This window comes from Pagrus major, chromosome 19 (genome assembly GCF_040436345.1).
Source record: "Pagrus major chromosome 19, Pma_NU_1.0".
Classification (NCBI taxonomy): Eukaryota; Metazoa; Chordata; class Actinopteri; order Spariformes; family Sparidae; genus Pagrus; species Pagrus major.
This window is the reverse complement of record NC_133233.1, coordinates 23,416,573-23,432,573: the sequence shown is the minus strand read 5'-3', so window position 1 is coordinate 23,432,573 and position 16,001 is coordinate 23,416,573. Positions and strand designations below refer to the sequence as shown.

General features: G+C 41.3%; 1 protein-coding gene across 1 annotated transcript in view; it reads left to right on the top strand.

Moving 5' to 3' along the window:
* The first annotated feature begins 11,073 nt into the window (after positions 1-11,073).
* Positions 11,074-16,001, top strand: part of tmtopsb (teleost multiple tissue opsin b) — a 33,273-nt gene continuing 28,345 nt past the window's right edge. Inside the window, exon 1 of the mRNA XM_073488551.1 lies at positions 11,074-11,440. Coding sequence (XP_073344652.1) covers positions 11,074-11,440 — 367 coding nt within the window. The remainder of the gene's footprint in view (positions 11,441-16,001) is intronic.

Here is a 16,001-nt window from a genome sequence, read left to right as displayed (position 1 = left end):
ATCACTTGCCCACCACAAAAGAGGCCTGGGTTTAATTCACAGCAGTTGTCCTTGGTGATACACGAAAAATAAACACAGAGCTCGGTTTGGTGCATTTTGTGATACCGTTGTGGCGTGATGTACCAGCATTTGTTCTTGATCAAAAATAGATGAATATCTCTCATAGTGATTGGGGAAGGACTGACCCTGTCATAAACTCCTCATGGGTCACCTTCGATGGCCCTCAGGGAAACAGAAGTCACATTCATGTATGACTAAATGACAAAACTGAACGGTGCACTGGGAAAAAAAGAAGGGAGTCAAAGGTATTCCCCAGCTCATTATTAATTTCAGGGCCTGAGGCAAAAGAAAAGCCCCGAGCTCTTATTAGTTTCTGACCCTGATGTTAACCCCTACTAAAATTTAATTGGCTGTGAGATGAAGGGCCTGCAGATTCTGCAAAGACAAAGTTGAAGTGGTGTGAAGTTTCGTATCCTTCACGTCGCACCTTGCAGAAGCGAGCGTAGAGATAATGAGCAGAGGAAAGATATTGTCGTGCTCACATGAAGCCATCAGACCCAAGAGCCCTGATTTTTACACATCATACTCGGTTGCAACTTCTCCAAGAAACACCTGCTCATCAAATCTGACGGCACCACAGGCAGGGGCTGTATTTCTGTTGATATTTGATCATTTGTTGCCCAAGTTATTTATAGATTATGATGCTTTTGGAAACAACTCACAGGGACACAAAGGGCATTGTTTGACTGGAGTTGTATACATGTAATTCATCTACAGTACAAGATTGATGCTTTAGGTTCATGTGTCTGGGTATCGTTCATATTTTAAATGATACCAGTTCAGATACCAGTACCCAATGGTACCTTTTTTCAGCACTTTACTCTCTAATTTCTAACAACAAAAAATGTAATTTCAGTTCGACCCAGTTAAATCATTCCTCCGTATATCATGAGCACATCACGTCACACACTCTTTCTAAGTTTTATTTCAGTAGCATCCTGCTAAATCTGGTTAATAAAATACTTTCTGAAGCAAACTGCTACAATATATACAATAATAAATAAAATACAATTTTAGATCTTAATAGTGAAATAAAAAAACCTTTAAATTAACATCCTTCACATATAAAATTGATTGTTGGTTTACATTAAGTATGTGAATTCAAACATATCGTTTGTAAATATACTTTTATCGCAGTCATGATGCTAACCTCCATTAGCACGTTAACGGGCCTACCTATTATGTGTTAGCATCGAGCTAGCAGGCTAAGCACTTGTTATATAAAATCATTTTGGGAATCAAAGTATGCATACTGTAATATTTCTAAGCAGTTCACGTACCATTAGCTTCATACCAAGGTTTCAGACATAAAAAACATCATTGGCTGAATTTTGGGGGATGTCTCTTTGTTCTTCTCTGTATAAAGTAACTGTAAAGATGCGCTTTCAGGTGCTAAATTTCGGTCAGTACTCTTAAAAGTACAGAATCCAATAACCAACCCCTACTCATTAATAACAGTACTTTCACTGACGTTAGGTTGGAGACCTTAAATTATAACGTTAACAGTTAAGGCTGAGAATGACAACAGAAATAAACAAGTTTATTGATTTCACGTTTCTCCTGGCAGATGTGACCGATGTTTCCAGTGCGACATCACAGTGCTTCGGTCTACATGATGAGCTATTTTTAGAGATACTGGACCAATCCAGCTACCAGATGTAAGCAAAGCACGGCCCTTTGAGTGTCATGTTTATTTCCATATGAATAGACATGACATTTAGCTCCCTAATGGAAAATCCAACAATCAAAATATATGCAAGGCACTTTTTCTTAAGGTATGGATTCAACCACCAACCTTATCAAACTCACCCAGCATCAAACTGAGAACGACCAAAGACAATTTCCATCAAAGAGATCAAAGTCAAATGCTTTTCCATTTGGATGATTCTCCTGCTGCCGGGCCGATAAATTGGTAATTGAACAGGAAAGTAAGCGAAGGGCAGCGAGGGAAAAAGAGCAGACGGAGGGTGAACTAATTATTCTTCAATCAAAAGGTTTTTTTTTCTGTATTCATCCTCATTGAAGAAGACCAGTGAAATTGACAGAATGAGATGAAAGGCAGTTGTGTTTATTTGTGCTCTTTCTTTCTTTCTTTCTTTCTTTCTTTCTTTTCTTTCTTTCTTTCTTTTCTTTCTGTCCTTCTCAGGTTCAGTCTTTCGCTCTGCCAGGGGACTCGTTTGGCCATGAGTGAGTGGCTGAGTTGGGAAAAGCATCAGTATCAATTTATCCACACCATTACCCACATTGAGCAACACCACACAGACACACACACACAGAGTTCAGTCTCCAATCTCCAGTCCACCGGATGACACTTTGACCTCTGGAAAGTGCTGGCATGTGATTACAGACGGAGAGGAGACGTAGCAGTCCAGCGTTGTTGGGCGAAAAGTTCAGGAAAGACAAAGAGGGATAGATATTTTTATTTTAATTTGGAAATTGTTTAATAAAACCAAGACATGTAGACTTCTTCTTCAGATAGAAATTAGAACTAGTCATCAGCACATAACGTGAACGCGTGGCATCCAGCTCAGTGAATTTCACCAAAGCTGAGGCTGACCGCTGCCCAGTTCTCAGCTACGGAGTGCCTGTTTATCTGTCTCGGGCGAGTGGCAGTTTCTTAATTGGCGTTTTAAAATCAATAAATAGTAACTGTAACCGGCAAGTAGACGTAGACTGAATTAATCTGTCTTAACACATCGGTATGAACCCAAAACGAAGAGATTTCTCTGTGATCTGACTGCAATAAATGGATCAAAAGGACGCCTGCTGTTTCAGGTTGGTCAGCCACAAGACAAGCAAACTTCTTTTAAAATGCTTATTCCCTGAATAGAGTTCGGATCGATATATTTCCAAAACTTACCAGGTAGCCTTACCTTCTCATTCACTTCCCTCCACAGCAGCTCCTTAATTGTCCCGTCTCGGTATGACTAGATGTGTTGTCGTACAGCTCTGGGTGTCCACAAACGGCCACGATTAGTGATTATTATCCTCTCCTCCATTGTTGTTCATGTTCAATATCCGTAACAATAACAACTGTGTCGCGTCATTCGTGCTAGCTGGAGCGATTAGACGCAAATTTGGCAAACCTATCCAGGTTCGTCAGCGATCAGGAGTCTTGGTGGTTGCAAGTTTGTGGAAAAAAAGGTACTGCCCCAGTGTTAGCCATATTAGCGTCAGCTAGTGTCAGCAACATTAATGTAAGCTAGCTAGCGTTAGCAAATTTAAGTAGTGTAACAAACTGGCAACCACTTCAGGGGGCGGAGGAGTTGAACAACAGCGGCGTTGTAACGTGAGTGTTATCAATAACAACCTTAAGCAGGATTTTACTATTGTAATTCAGGTAAACATTGATGATTATTCTCTTTGACAAATTGATTGACTTGTAAAAATTCAGACATTGGTTAGAAATGCTGTCACAATAACCCAGAGCCGACCTTCACAATGTTTGTTTGGTCCAAGCAACAGTGCTATAAAAAATATATTAAGATTATTATAATAATTAAAAGGTCAGGCAGCAAACATACCGAGAAATGTTGCAAAAAAAACGACTCAAATGATAATTAAAATAATACATTTTCTGTCAACCGATTTATTGTTTGTCTTCAATTCAGCTCTTCTTGTATGTTTTGTATGAAAAATATAACAAGAGCTTATAACTTGTAACTGAAGCTGTCAAATAATAATAGTGCAGTAAAAAAAAACTGAACTGTAGAGGAGTTTACATTTAAAGCAGTAAATGTATTTATCTGCGTCATGATTAGTCAGTGTTTACGTTAGCATGTCTAATGGCGATACATAACCAACGCTGTGTAAGCTCGTTCGAACAGAGGGGGGAAGATGTCTTGTATCAAACGTCCGGAGGCAATACGGGGGATCTGACATGCTCCTGCTGACATGCTCATGTCATGAGCGCGCCATCGAACTGACAGCTCATCTTGTAGCATCGCCGGCCCTCAGATGCTAGTCAGCCGCTGCCATGAGAACACCCACCTACAGGCCTGGAGCTTACACACAAATGTATCCAAAAACTATGTCCTCTTTCTTTAAAGATATAAGGGGGGAAATTGCAAAATAATTGCATCATTACGGTTTGTATTTCCTTGCACAAAAGTCGAAAAATATGGAATCCTCTTGGACTTTAAATTGAGTGATTGAGTGGGCAATTAGGGTGAAGAGAAAAAAATCCTATTTTCAACCTTAGTAGGAAAGAACATGTACAGAACACCGGGTCGCTGATTGCTTTAACAACAGTAGAGTTGCAGAGTCTGAAGAGAAAATTGAAGGGGAAAGAAAAGAAATGACACGTTACAAAAGTCCTTGAAGCTCACAAGAGCCCAGGTTATTGGGAGAGCAGCGATGTGTATTTACATCCACTACAATAAACTAATTTATCAACATGTCATTTCATACAGCCGGTCAGCGATTGGATTTCTTTCATACTCACCTTACTGTTGAGGTTTATCGTTTAAATGACGTTTCATAAATCAGGTTATTGCAGAAAGCAGAGAATGACCAGCCCGCTTAAGTGCATGTGAACACACCACCGTATCGATCTGAATCAAGGATGTCAGAACACAGCACGCTCTGACCCAAATCAGTGAGGCGTGTTTGATTTTTAAGATTTTTCCAGACGGGTGGAGGTTGATGCCGTCTACAGTAGAAAAAGTCTGGCACTAAAATATATATTGTTTCCAATTATTATTTTTAATGAGCATTTGAGACTAACCAATGCTTCTATAACTGCAAAAAATAAATCAGTCCCCACATTTTTCACACTTTGAATGTCCTCAGTATCACAGAAATGATGTATGAGTGGAAAAGTAAAGTTATAACAACACCAATACATCCCCCAGTTCGCTTCTGCACTCATAGATACCAGTCTTCTAAATATGGCTAATTATCTTCATCTAGATCCGTGCATTACTCCCTGAGAAATTAACAAAAATGAGGAAAAATGCCCAAATCTTGCAGTGTTCCTGGATCTGTGCCTTTAACCGGAACCGCACCAAAAGTTAATGGGGTCTATTCTGGGCCGAGACACATCCTCCATCCAAGTTTTGTGGAAATCCGTTCAGTAGTTTTTTTGTAATCCTGCTGACAAACCAACCAAGCAACAAATGGACACGGAGGTAAAAAAATAAATAAAAAATGTTTAGCAGGAAATGTTTACCATCATACAGACGCTTCTTTCAAAATGTAAGCTTATGGGCAAAAGTATTTTTGGGTCCCAGTGCATCGCGTGATGATGTAACACGGTTTGGCCACTACGAAAACTGGCTTCAAAGCTTGGGGAAGACTCTTTACAGCACATTCGATCGTTTCTGTTCGTATGAAAGACACAAAGATAGTTTTATTTAAAGTTTTCCACTCCAGCGTGTCATTATGAAGTAAATGTTGATTGCACAGTGTAATGGAAATAGAATAATAAACCATCAGTGTTTACATCGGCTCACTGTAAACCTCGCCGTCACTACACAATTCTGTCTGCCACCAGGCACGAAAACCTCCTGGGGAAAGGAAGGTTAGCTGCTGATTAATTTCAATTATAGACTAACTGATTGAATAAATTCTCGTTCCCTCTTGTGTCGTTGTTATTTGCGACGAAGGAAAACGGAAAAGGTCCAGCTGTCTTTGCAACAGCGGCGCCAACAATAACACCACCTGGAAAAGCTAAAGCCGACTCTTTACAACAGCTCGATCGGTCCAGGTAATTAAAGCAAAGACTCGAGCAAGACATCAACTAACGATGCAATTCTTTCTGACGTTACATGACAGCCAAAATCTTACTGAACGCAGCTCGAGGGGGAAAGAAGAAGAGAAGAAAGAGGTTTTATGTTTTCCATCCTTGTCGTCTAATTTATCAGAGCAACCTTTATCGCCTCGGGGCGGGAAGCATTGTTAATCCAGCCTTCCTGTCTCAACACTTGTCACTCATCTTGATGAGTTTAAGATGACATCTCGCCCGGGGCTGAGGCGATCAGCATCCATGAAGACACGAGTACAGCAGCAGAGGCAGGAGGAGCAGATGGTGAAAATTACAACATCTGCAGCGCAATGTTAAGTCCTAGATTTTAATTGGGCCTCGTCTGTGGCATGTTGAGCTTAGATTTCTTGTGTCTGAATCCCAAATCCTGTAACTACAAGCCAACACACTGTCTCCCATGTCCACACACATTGTGTACATCAAAGACGATCCATTTGTCCACATGCACCTACGCTCCTAAAATAAACCTTCTTATATATTATTAATGTGATAAAGCTGCATATCAAGGCTTTGATTTGAAAATAATTAATTCTACCGCAAGTCCACGAGAGTCTTTGTCGTCTCACGCAGACTTATTTAAAACATATCATTGTCAGCTCTGTGAAATAAAGCAGCTCTTTCACACCGAAGCTGATGAACTTTTACGATGAAGACAACCCCGGCTCACACACTCCTCTCTGGAGACAACAGCTCCTCGCGTCCTGTGCCCTTTTCCCGCCCCGGCTGTCCACCTGTTCGGCACGGCCCTCTCGAGCAAATATCTCATCAGTAGCCGTAGAGACGAGGCCGCAAACAGCTTGAAATAGCCTCTGCAAGCCTCTCATTAAGGCACACGACCGTCTTCACTTCTCAGATTAATTAGCAAATGTGCAAAAAGATCAGATTACGAGCTTCTACAATGGACACTAACACCGGGGCGTCTGGATGAATCGTGCCGCGGCCGAACTCCTGCGTTGCCACGTCACCTCTAGTCAGTGAACACTTGTTGTTGCCCTTTTGCCTGTTTCCAATCTCTGTCTCGCAGCTGCAGTCAGTACAATCTAATGATTCAGCGCCTTCTGTTAATTAACATTTTGGCAAAAGGCCGCTGGAATTAGTCGGAACAACTAACTGACTACACTCGTAGATAAACGCTGCACTAAATAAAAACATTACCCGCGTGTACGAATGTGTCTGACCTCAGAAAATCTTTCACACATGCACGCATCTACCACAATCTCAGCAAGGTTTGTCAAAAAAAAGTTGCAGCCGTTTGAATCAATTCCACAACCTTCAGCTGGCAAAACTACTTTAATGTTAGGGTAATGTTTGATAATTGATTCAGGAGATCAGATTTAATGGATTTCACTTCACTTCATGTCCCCACTCGACCTAGAGATGCCAGCGACGAGCCTCCTGAGGCTGCAGTCACATTTTACCCTCATCTCCATTTTACTGTATTTTGTGGCAGCTTATGAATTATGGCAGGGGTCCATTTCTACTATAAGGGAATCAAGATAAGTTGATTTTGACGTGTTTTGTCCTGAGAAAAGTTAAAAATAAGCCTTAAATTCTTCCAACAAGCAGATATAATGTTGTTTTTTCGATATAAAACAATATACACATGTTTACTGTGTGTTATGACATAGAAAACTGGAGTCGGAGATGTAAAGTTATTTTTAATTGTGTTATTTAAAGGTCATATATGTAGGAAAAGCTGATTTTTGAGACTCATTCCCAACTTATCAAAACCGCTTTGGGGTGGCGGCCGACCCAACCAACCCTCCCACTGCGTCAGTATTTAACGAGTTGGGAATGAGACTCAAAGGTAATCAAGAAATTGGACCTTTAAAGCTCAAAATTAGACATTGATTGTTACATACCAGCAAAGATATTACTCCACTCCATGAATTGAAGGTACCTGGAGTTTTATTTAAGGTTTCTCAACACATCCTGTTTGAATCCTTGAGGCCCAATAAATGAGTTTAATGCATTACTTTGCTCATAAGCTGACTTTTGGAAGAATTTAAAACCATTGTTTATGTCAGTCTTCTTCGGTAGACTATCTTCGTGCAATAGCGTAAAAACCTTTGACAGGATTGTGAATGAAGTTGACGTCACCTGCTGGTTTGTGGATCATCATTTTGAAGCCTCAAATTTCAGCCATCGCCATCTTCTTGAGCCACAAGTGACCGTACAGTGTCGGGGCGAGAGGGTGGAGGTGGGGAGGATATCCCGATTGGACCTGACTGGAAACCCGAGGACGCGTCTTGGTAGCGACTTGTCAATCACAGGGTAGCCACACCCCAAATCATACCCTGCTTTATTGATGGACCAGGCTGAAAACAATGATGTATATAACTTGATTATGCTTTGCAGAGTCAGCCCACTACTGAAGGCAAAAAGTCGTTAGCCGGTCAATCAGCCAGTCTGGCAATCCATTAGGGTCGGTCAAAAGAATCGATCAGTCAGCCAACCATTAAACCAGTCATTCAGTCAGGCTGTCAATCACTTAATCAGTCAGCTGTGAAACAAACAAAGCCTTCATCAATTACAGAAAGTACATAAAATCACTTATTTCATTTAAGAGCCTGACTCCTTTTGTCCTTAATCACACAGAACATTACACACATGCAACACGTCTTTTTTCATGTTATAATCTTTTCCTAAAGTCTGCACAATGTGTCCATAAATCCACATTTCAGTCTCAGAAAGGTGGAGAGAGTGAGAATTTATTTGTGGATTGTCAGGATTTAACCTTGTGAAAGGAGCCAAGGTGTCACGTTAGGAGGTGAACTGAGGCCGGTTGTCACTGTGATTCCTTTGATTCTCACTTTCAAGTTGAAGCTTTAATGATTTTCTTTGAATTTCAACAAAGGTTTTGTCTTTTCTTTGCTTTAAACATGCATCTCTCCTTGAATTCTTAACTCTTAAATGTGTGAAAATCACTTTAGGAACATACTTTTATTGCTGCGGTGCTACGACTTAACCAACAGTCTTCCTATAATAACAGAAAGTTACAACAAAAACTACTACTACTACTATTTGATGACAGAGACGTCGGTCCCTTGAGAGACAAAAGTGCAGGGAATGTGTCCTATACCGGCTAAATGTTTTATAAAGCAAATTTCATTAAATTAGCTCATTTTGTTTTATTAATAATTCATCCATCCATCCATCACTGGAGGTGTAAGAGTGCATCTGTTGGCAAGGTTACACCTGAAATCAAAGGATAAGACGCGGCATCATGAGAGCGAGCGGGAGCAACGTGTGTGCGTACATGTGCATTACCTGCATAATAAGTGTGCGAGGTCTATTATTTGCTCTATTAAACTGCTCTCACCAGAGAGAGGACATTTTATTTATACGATTCAAAGACATACGCTGATGCTTTCCTGACGAGTGGCTACTTGTGGTTGTGTGAATAATGCAGCCCGGTATCCTTATGTCCAGCACTGCACAATAAATTACAATATTGAAGGGGCTTTATGTAACAATTTTTAGTTATTTACATGAATGAATCACTTTCTTAATTACCATATGTGAGTGGATTGTGAAAAAATGAGACCGGTTTCCTGCAAGCCTCTGGACAATATGTGTAATGCTGCTGGATGCTTTGGATTTCTTTGTGAAAGATTTACATGACAATTAAAGGATGTTACTTAACGCACGCTCTCGAGTGCCTCTGTCCGCTCCCCTATCATTAGCTTAGTAACGGAGTCCGCTAACGTAAATGGAGATCCATCTTTCAGCACAACATAAAAGCTCCACAGAGCTACTTTAAGCTAACGAAACTGCAATGTTGCCAAAGTGCAATATCCAAATCACAAAAGCTGCTATTTTTGGATAAAGGTACAATGGTGACAGCATTAAAGTACTAAATCTTGTTTTACAGATGTAACATAAAACATCATCGGCATGTTGTTGTTGTTGTTTTTGTGATGATGACTGCATTTTCATTCTTGTGTGAACTGACTTCCTCTAACCTTTAACTGCAAAGGAAGCGTCTGATCTAAATGCAACAGCTTCTATATTTCTGCCGCAAAATAACCAAAAACTCCCATTTTGGGATGAAATGTGCGTGTTCCTCTCAAAGATCTGCAACAAGTGCTGCTGGAATAAGAAGGACCAGGATGAAACACGAGCGCTAGAATAAAGATGGCGGAAGAGGAGTCTTGAGCGGTGCATGCACCTGTCACAGCCTTTAACTCAGTTCTTCTGAGATCATTTGAGATACTTTATGTCGACCAAAGCCAAGTAAATCACGATGATGGATGTTGTGATATTCACTTCCAGTGCGTTTCTGCCACAAATGTTTTATTATGCAATACTTTCATTGATGTCTGGACTTTAAGTGAGGTGGTCTTGCTCTTAAATTAGATATTTTCTCTCTGGAGTCTGGACTTGCAGCAAAGTGTAGTAAGGTGTTGTTCTTCTTCTTAAATCAGTTGTTTTCTCTATGAAGTCTGGACTTGCAGTGAGGTCTTATTGCTCTTAAATTAGACATTTTCTCTCTGGAGTCTGGACTTGCAGCAAAGTGTAGTAAGGTGTTGTTCTTCTTCTTAAATCAGTTGTTTTCTCTATGAAGTCTGGACTTGCAGTGAGGTCTTATTGCTCTTAAATTAGACATTTTCTCTCTGGAGTCTGGATTTGCAGTAAAGTGTGTAGTTGCTACTACACGCACCTGTCACAGCCTTTAAACCAGTTCCTCTGAGCTCAGTTGAAATACTCTATCTCGACAAAAAACAAGTAAATCATGAAGACAGAGGTGTGATATTAACTTCAGCCACAGGCATTCTTGTTATGCAATACTCACTTTCTTTGCTGGTCTGATGGTGGTTTGAGGTTGTTACACATGCGTGCTCACACGCACTCACACACCTCCTCATGTTGAGGGTTTCTGTCCCCCAGCGCGTTAAAAGGCGCTGTGGGTGATAAAAGCTCAGTCGCACTTCGCGCTAAGCCGAAAAGGAGCGCACCTCTCCGGACCGGGAGCGCACGGCGAGAGGGGGCGGATCTAACACGACACCGGCATCTGCTGTCTGAATCCTCACTCACTCTCCAAGCAGCTCTCTGGGACTGTAAAGCCATCTCAGACATCTCTTCTTTCTTCTTCTTCTTCTTGTTCTTCACTAATGCGCTCACGGTGCCACAGCGCGCTCCCCCGTGCCCCCCTCGCTCCTCCAGATGGGCTCACCGGATGAAAAGCACCGAGACCGGATGGTCGGTGCAAACTTCGGGCCGGTGCAAACTTCGCGACTCAGCCCGGTATGATCGTGTGCAACGTGAGCCTGAGCTGCGCGCACTGTCCCGAGGGAGGCACGGCGGCGACGTACGAAGAGGTGCCCGGCTCTCTCCCTCCTCCGACCCTGAGCCCGAGGGGGCACCTGGTGGTGGCGGTGTGCCTCGGCTTCATCGGCACCTTCGGGTTCCTCAGTAACTTCCTGGTGCTCGCGCTGTTCTGCAGGTACCGGGCTCTGCGCACGCCCATGAACCTCCTGCTGGTGAGCATCTCTGCGAGCGACCTGCTGGTCAGCGTGCTGGGCACCCCGTTCAGCTTCGCGGCCAGCACCCAGGGGCGGTGGCTGATCGGGCGCGCTGGGTGCGTTTGGTACGGGTTCGTTAACGCATGCTTAGGTGAGCTGATGATTTTTGTTTTATTTTATATGTGTCACTGGAGAGCTACTGACCTAAAGGGACACCTAAGAAAGAATTTAAGCTTTAAATCTAATCTATCTGCTTATTTTTATCACTGATCATTTACCACCTATTAATTTCTTCTTTTCTTAACATATTGACTTTAAATGTGGCTGAAAGTGTGAAAATATTGTATCCAAACTGTCCTCTTTTCAGTCTGATCATGCATGTTTGTCCAAAGCGACCTGAGCTTATGCATTTCATCAGTTGCTCATCTCTCATCAGGTAGGAATTTAAACGAAAATCGACTAAATTTAGTGAGAATTGATCAATCCTGAAATAGACTCGAGCACAGACGTCTCTTCTCCTTCACTCACAGCTTCATCATCCATCTCTGTTACTTTTACTGCCCTCTTGAGCAGTGTTGTTGCTCTTAAATAGGGTATTTTCTCTCTGGAGTCTGGACATGCTGTAATGTGTAGTAAGGTGTTGCTGCTCTTAAATCGGTTGTTTTCTCTCTGGAGTCTGGTCTTGCAGTAAGAAGTTGCTCTTAAATCGGTTGTTTTCTCTCTGGAGTCTGGTCTTGCAGTAAGAAGTTGCTCTTAAATCGGTTGTTTTCTCTCTGGAGTCTGGTCTTGCAGTAAGAAGTTGCTCTTAAATGAGTTATTTTCTCTCTGGAGTCTGGACATGCAGTAAGGTGTAGTCAGGTGTTGTGGTTGCTCTTAAATCGGTTGTTTTCTCTCTGGAGTCTGGTCTTGCAGTAAGAAGTTGCTCTTAAATCGGTTGTTTTCTCTCTGGAGTCTGGTCTTGCAGTAAGAAGTTGCTCTTAAATGAGTTATTTTCTCTCTGGAGTCTGGACATGCAGTAAGGTGTAGTCAGGTGTTGTGGTTGCTCTTAAATTGGTTGTTTTCTCTCTGGAGTCTGGACTTGCAGTAAGGTGTAGTCAGGTGTTGTGGATGCTCTTAAATCGGTTGTTTTCCCTCTGGAGTCTGGACTCTGGACTCTAGGTGAAAGTGTGAAAATGCTGTATCCAATCTATCCTTTTTCAGTGTGACCACTCTGCACATCATGCACTGTTATCGAAAATGACCTAAAAAGATTTTATAAGCCCCAAATTTTACAGATGAAAGTGGACAAAACTGAGGATTTTTTCAGGATTAGCAGCAGCAAACTCCTTTATGGCTGATTTACTCTCCTTTACCTGATTTTAACCTAATTGTCTCGCTTTAGCTGCTTTCAAGAGAATGAAGAAAATCATAGAACTCACTCGAAACATATGATTACGATCCTGTTAACTCGTCTCATTCTGCAGTTGATTGAAATCCCATTAAGTGGTGAAGGTAGTGTGCTGTTGACCTCTGATAACATTCAGCTGTGCTATAAGCTCGCAAACTGAAATTTCCTTTGGGGACATAAATAATGTGACAGTGTGATGTGTCATAATTCAGATTCGGTCCCAGAGGTAACTTCGGAGGGAGGATGCAGGAGAGATGAACTCTGAAAAACACGGAAAAAGCATTTCTGATCGTATTACATAATAAATATGCTCTTGTTATAGGCTCTTATCTTGATCCTTAGAGGTTGTGTCTGTTTACAAGAGCTCTTCACCAGTGCTGGATCAGACCTGTGACCTTTCAGCTCCAGCACAATCACTTGAATTACTAATGTCAACCTTCTGCTCAGAAACTTGGATCATCATTTTTAAGCCACTGGTGTGAGGAAAGATGAGAGAGATGATGATGATTGAGGGGAATTCCTGCTGCACTTGTCAGTGTTTTCGTGCTCTCTCTGAATTTAGATGCTTTATCTCTTCGTACTTAAGGGAGTGTGTGACTGACTGCAAATACAAGTGAATGAATCAAGAGACGTCACCTATCACCTCTTCATCATGTCTCTCTATTACTTGTACTGCCCACTGGAGCTCGTAAAGCTTTTGCTTTCCCCCTAGAGTTTGGACTTGCACTGAGTTGTTGTTGCTCTTAAATCTGTTGTTTTCTCTATGGAGTCTGGACCTGCAATAAGGAGTTTTTCTTGTTGCTTTTAATTCAGTTGTTCCCCTCTAGAGTTTGGACTTGCACTGAGTGGTTGTTGCTCTTAAATCTGTTGTTTTCTCTATGGAGTCTGGACTTACAGTATGATGTTGTGGCTCTTAAGTTGTTTATTTTCTCTCTGGAGTCTGGACTTACAATAAAGTGCAGTAAGATGTAGTTGCCCCTAAATCGTATGTTTTTGCTCTGGAGTCTGGACTTTCAGTTCGGTGCAGTAGGATGCTGTTGCACAGAAATGTCTTGTTTTCTTTTCTGGAGTCTGGACTTGCAGCAAGGTGTTGTTGCTCTTAAGTTGTTTGTTTTCTCTCTGGAGTCTGGACCTGCAATAAGGAGTTTTTCTTGTTGCTTTTAATTCAGTTGTTCCCCTCTAGAGTTTGGACTTGCACTGAGTGGTTGTTGCTCTTAAATCTGTTGTTTTCTCTATGGAGTCTGGACTTACAGTATGATGTTGTGGCTCTTAAGTTGTTGGTTTTCTCTCTGGAGTCTGGACTCTGGACTCTAGGTGAAAGTGTGAAAATGTTGTATCCAATCTATCCTTTTTCAGTGTGACCACTCTGCACATCATGCACTGTTATCGAAAATGACCTAAAAAGATTTTATAAGCCCCCAAATTTCACACACACATCAGGTAGAGAGCACCAGGTCACATGCTGCAGGACCTGTTGGTCTGCTGCTGGAAATGAACTACACACCTGCACTGATTTGATGTTTTTCAAATCAGTTGCTTTCTCACTGGAGTCAGGACTTACGGTAAAGTTCAGTAAGATGTTGTTGCCTCTAAATCATATGATTTTGTTCTGGAGTCTGGACTTGAAGTAAGGTGTTGTTGCTCTTAAATTAGTTGTTTCTTCTATGGAGTCTGGACTTGCAGGAAGGTTCCCTCTTCATTGTTGCTCTTAAATCATGTGTTTTCTCTCTGGAGGCTGGACTGGCAGACCATTTGACCTGGACTTTGTTCTCAATTTTCTCCCCATCAAGTTGAAGGATTCTGACTAAATCCCCCAATAACTCCACTATACTGCTACTGACATGGTCAGCAGCTCTCCAATACAATCCTGGATGCTACAAACAAACCTTTCAAAAAAGAAACAACAGTCACTCTGTAATGAAACACTCCCAATTTATAAATCTGATTTGAAGTTTTCCCATAACCTGAAAATCTCTTTTGATGAATTGTGCACAATGTTTGTCTCACTTGTGCTTGTTAGAAGTTAGCTGTAGAATAAACAAGCAATAATCAATAGTTTCAAAACCGTACGTGAGAGGATCAAAGGCTCACTGCTGAAAGATACCTTGAATAAGATGCTTTAGAGATGTAATTGTGTGGCTGGGTTGGTCGTTGGCTTTTCTAAAACCATGGAGTGCAGAGATGGGCACACCAGCATCAAAGATTTATGTGAGGTGTTAATGATTGATGACAGTTTGGTCAGAATCGATCTGATGGTGGAAAAACAAGAAGAAATGGAGCTCAGGTAGAAAATGTCCAGAAATAACCTACAGTGGAGCTTCGAGTTAACTCACATTGTATTCTGGCAGATGGACAGCTTGTTGTGTTAAAAGTGATTAATATACAGAAATAAAACACCCCTGCCTGAGAGTAACAGGGACAAAACTTATTTCAGTTCTTTATTTCCTTATTTACACAAACTTTGTGCTTATAAAATAGTCAAAAACAAGTGCTGAGGTGGAAAAACAGCCTATTCAAAGGTCCAAAACACTTAAAATTACATAATTTCCGAGTTTAGGGCTTTAAAAAAATGATTGCAGGATCTGAAATTTCATTGGCTACATGATGTATCAATCATCTGGAGGCTGGCGAGTCAGTGGCTCACACAGAGGATAAAGAAGAGAGAGTGGGTCACATGTCTACACGGTCACCCATTGGCTGTTGTAGGCTCTAGGGTGGGCATAGATGCTCATTTCTGAGCTGTCAGTGGAGTTTTTTGATGGATAAAAGCATGAAAGAACCTGCGATCGCATTTATTTTTGCCATTTTGTCAGTTGATTAATTGATATGTGGATCAACAGAAAATTAATCTTGACAGTTGTTATTTTGATTTTCAATTTTTGCAAAAATGCCAAACATTCACTCGATCTCGCTCTTCCAATGTGATGATTTGCTGCTTTTCTCTGTTTAATATGAATACATATCATTGGGTTTTGCACTGTTGCCGGACAAAATAAGTAATTTGAAGACGTCATCTTGGGCTTTAGGCAATTGAGATCCATATTTTGACATTTTGTAAACTCAACAGCAAATCTGTAATAAGACAATAGAACAAGATCGACTGGTAATGAAACTAAGTGTTGGTCGCGGACCTCGTACAGACACCTTGTGTGGAAGTGTCAATGCGATGCGGATACATGCAGTCGTAGGTTTGAACTCTGCAGAGTTCAAATGAGTCTGAAGTGGAAAAAATTGCTGCCTGAGGATGAGATTTAGCTCGAAGTGCATCACTTCTTTAGAGTGGATATTTAGCTACAGTATCTTTGTATTAAGTGCATTGAAATTG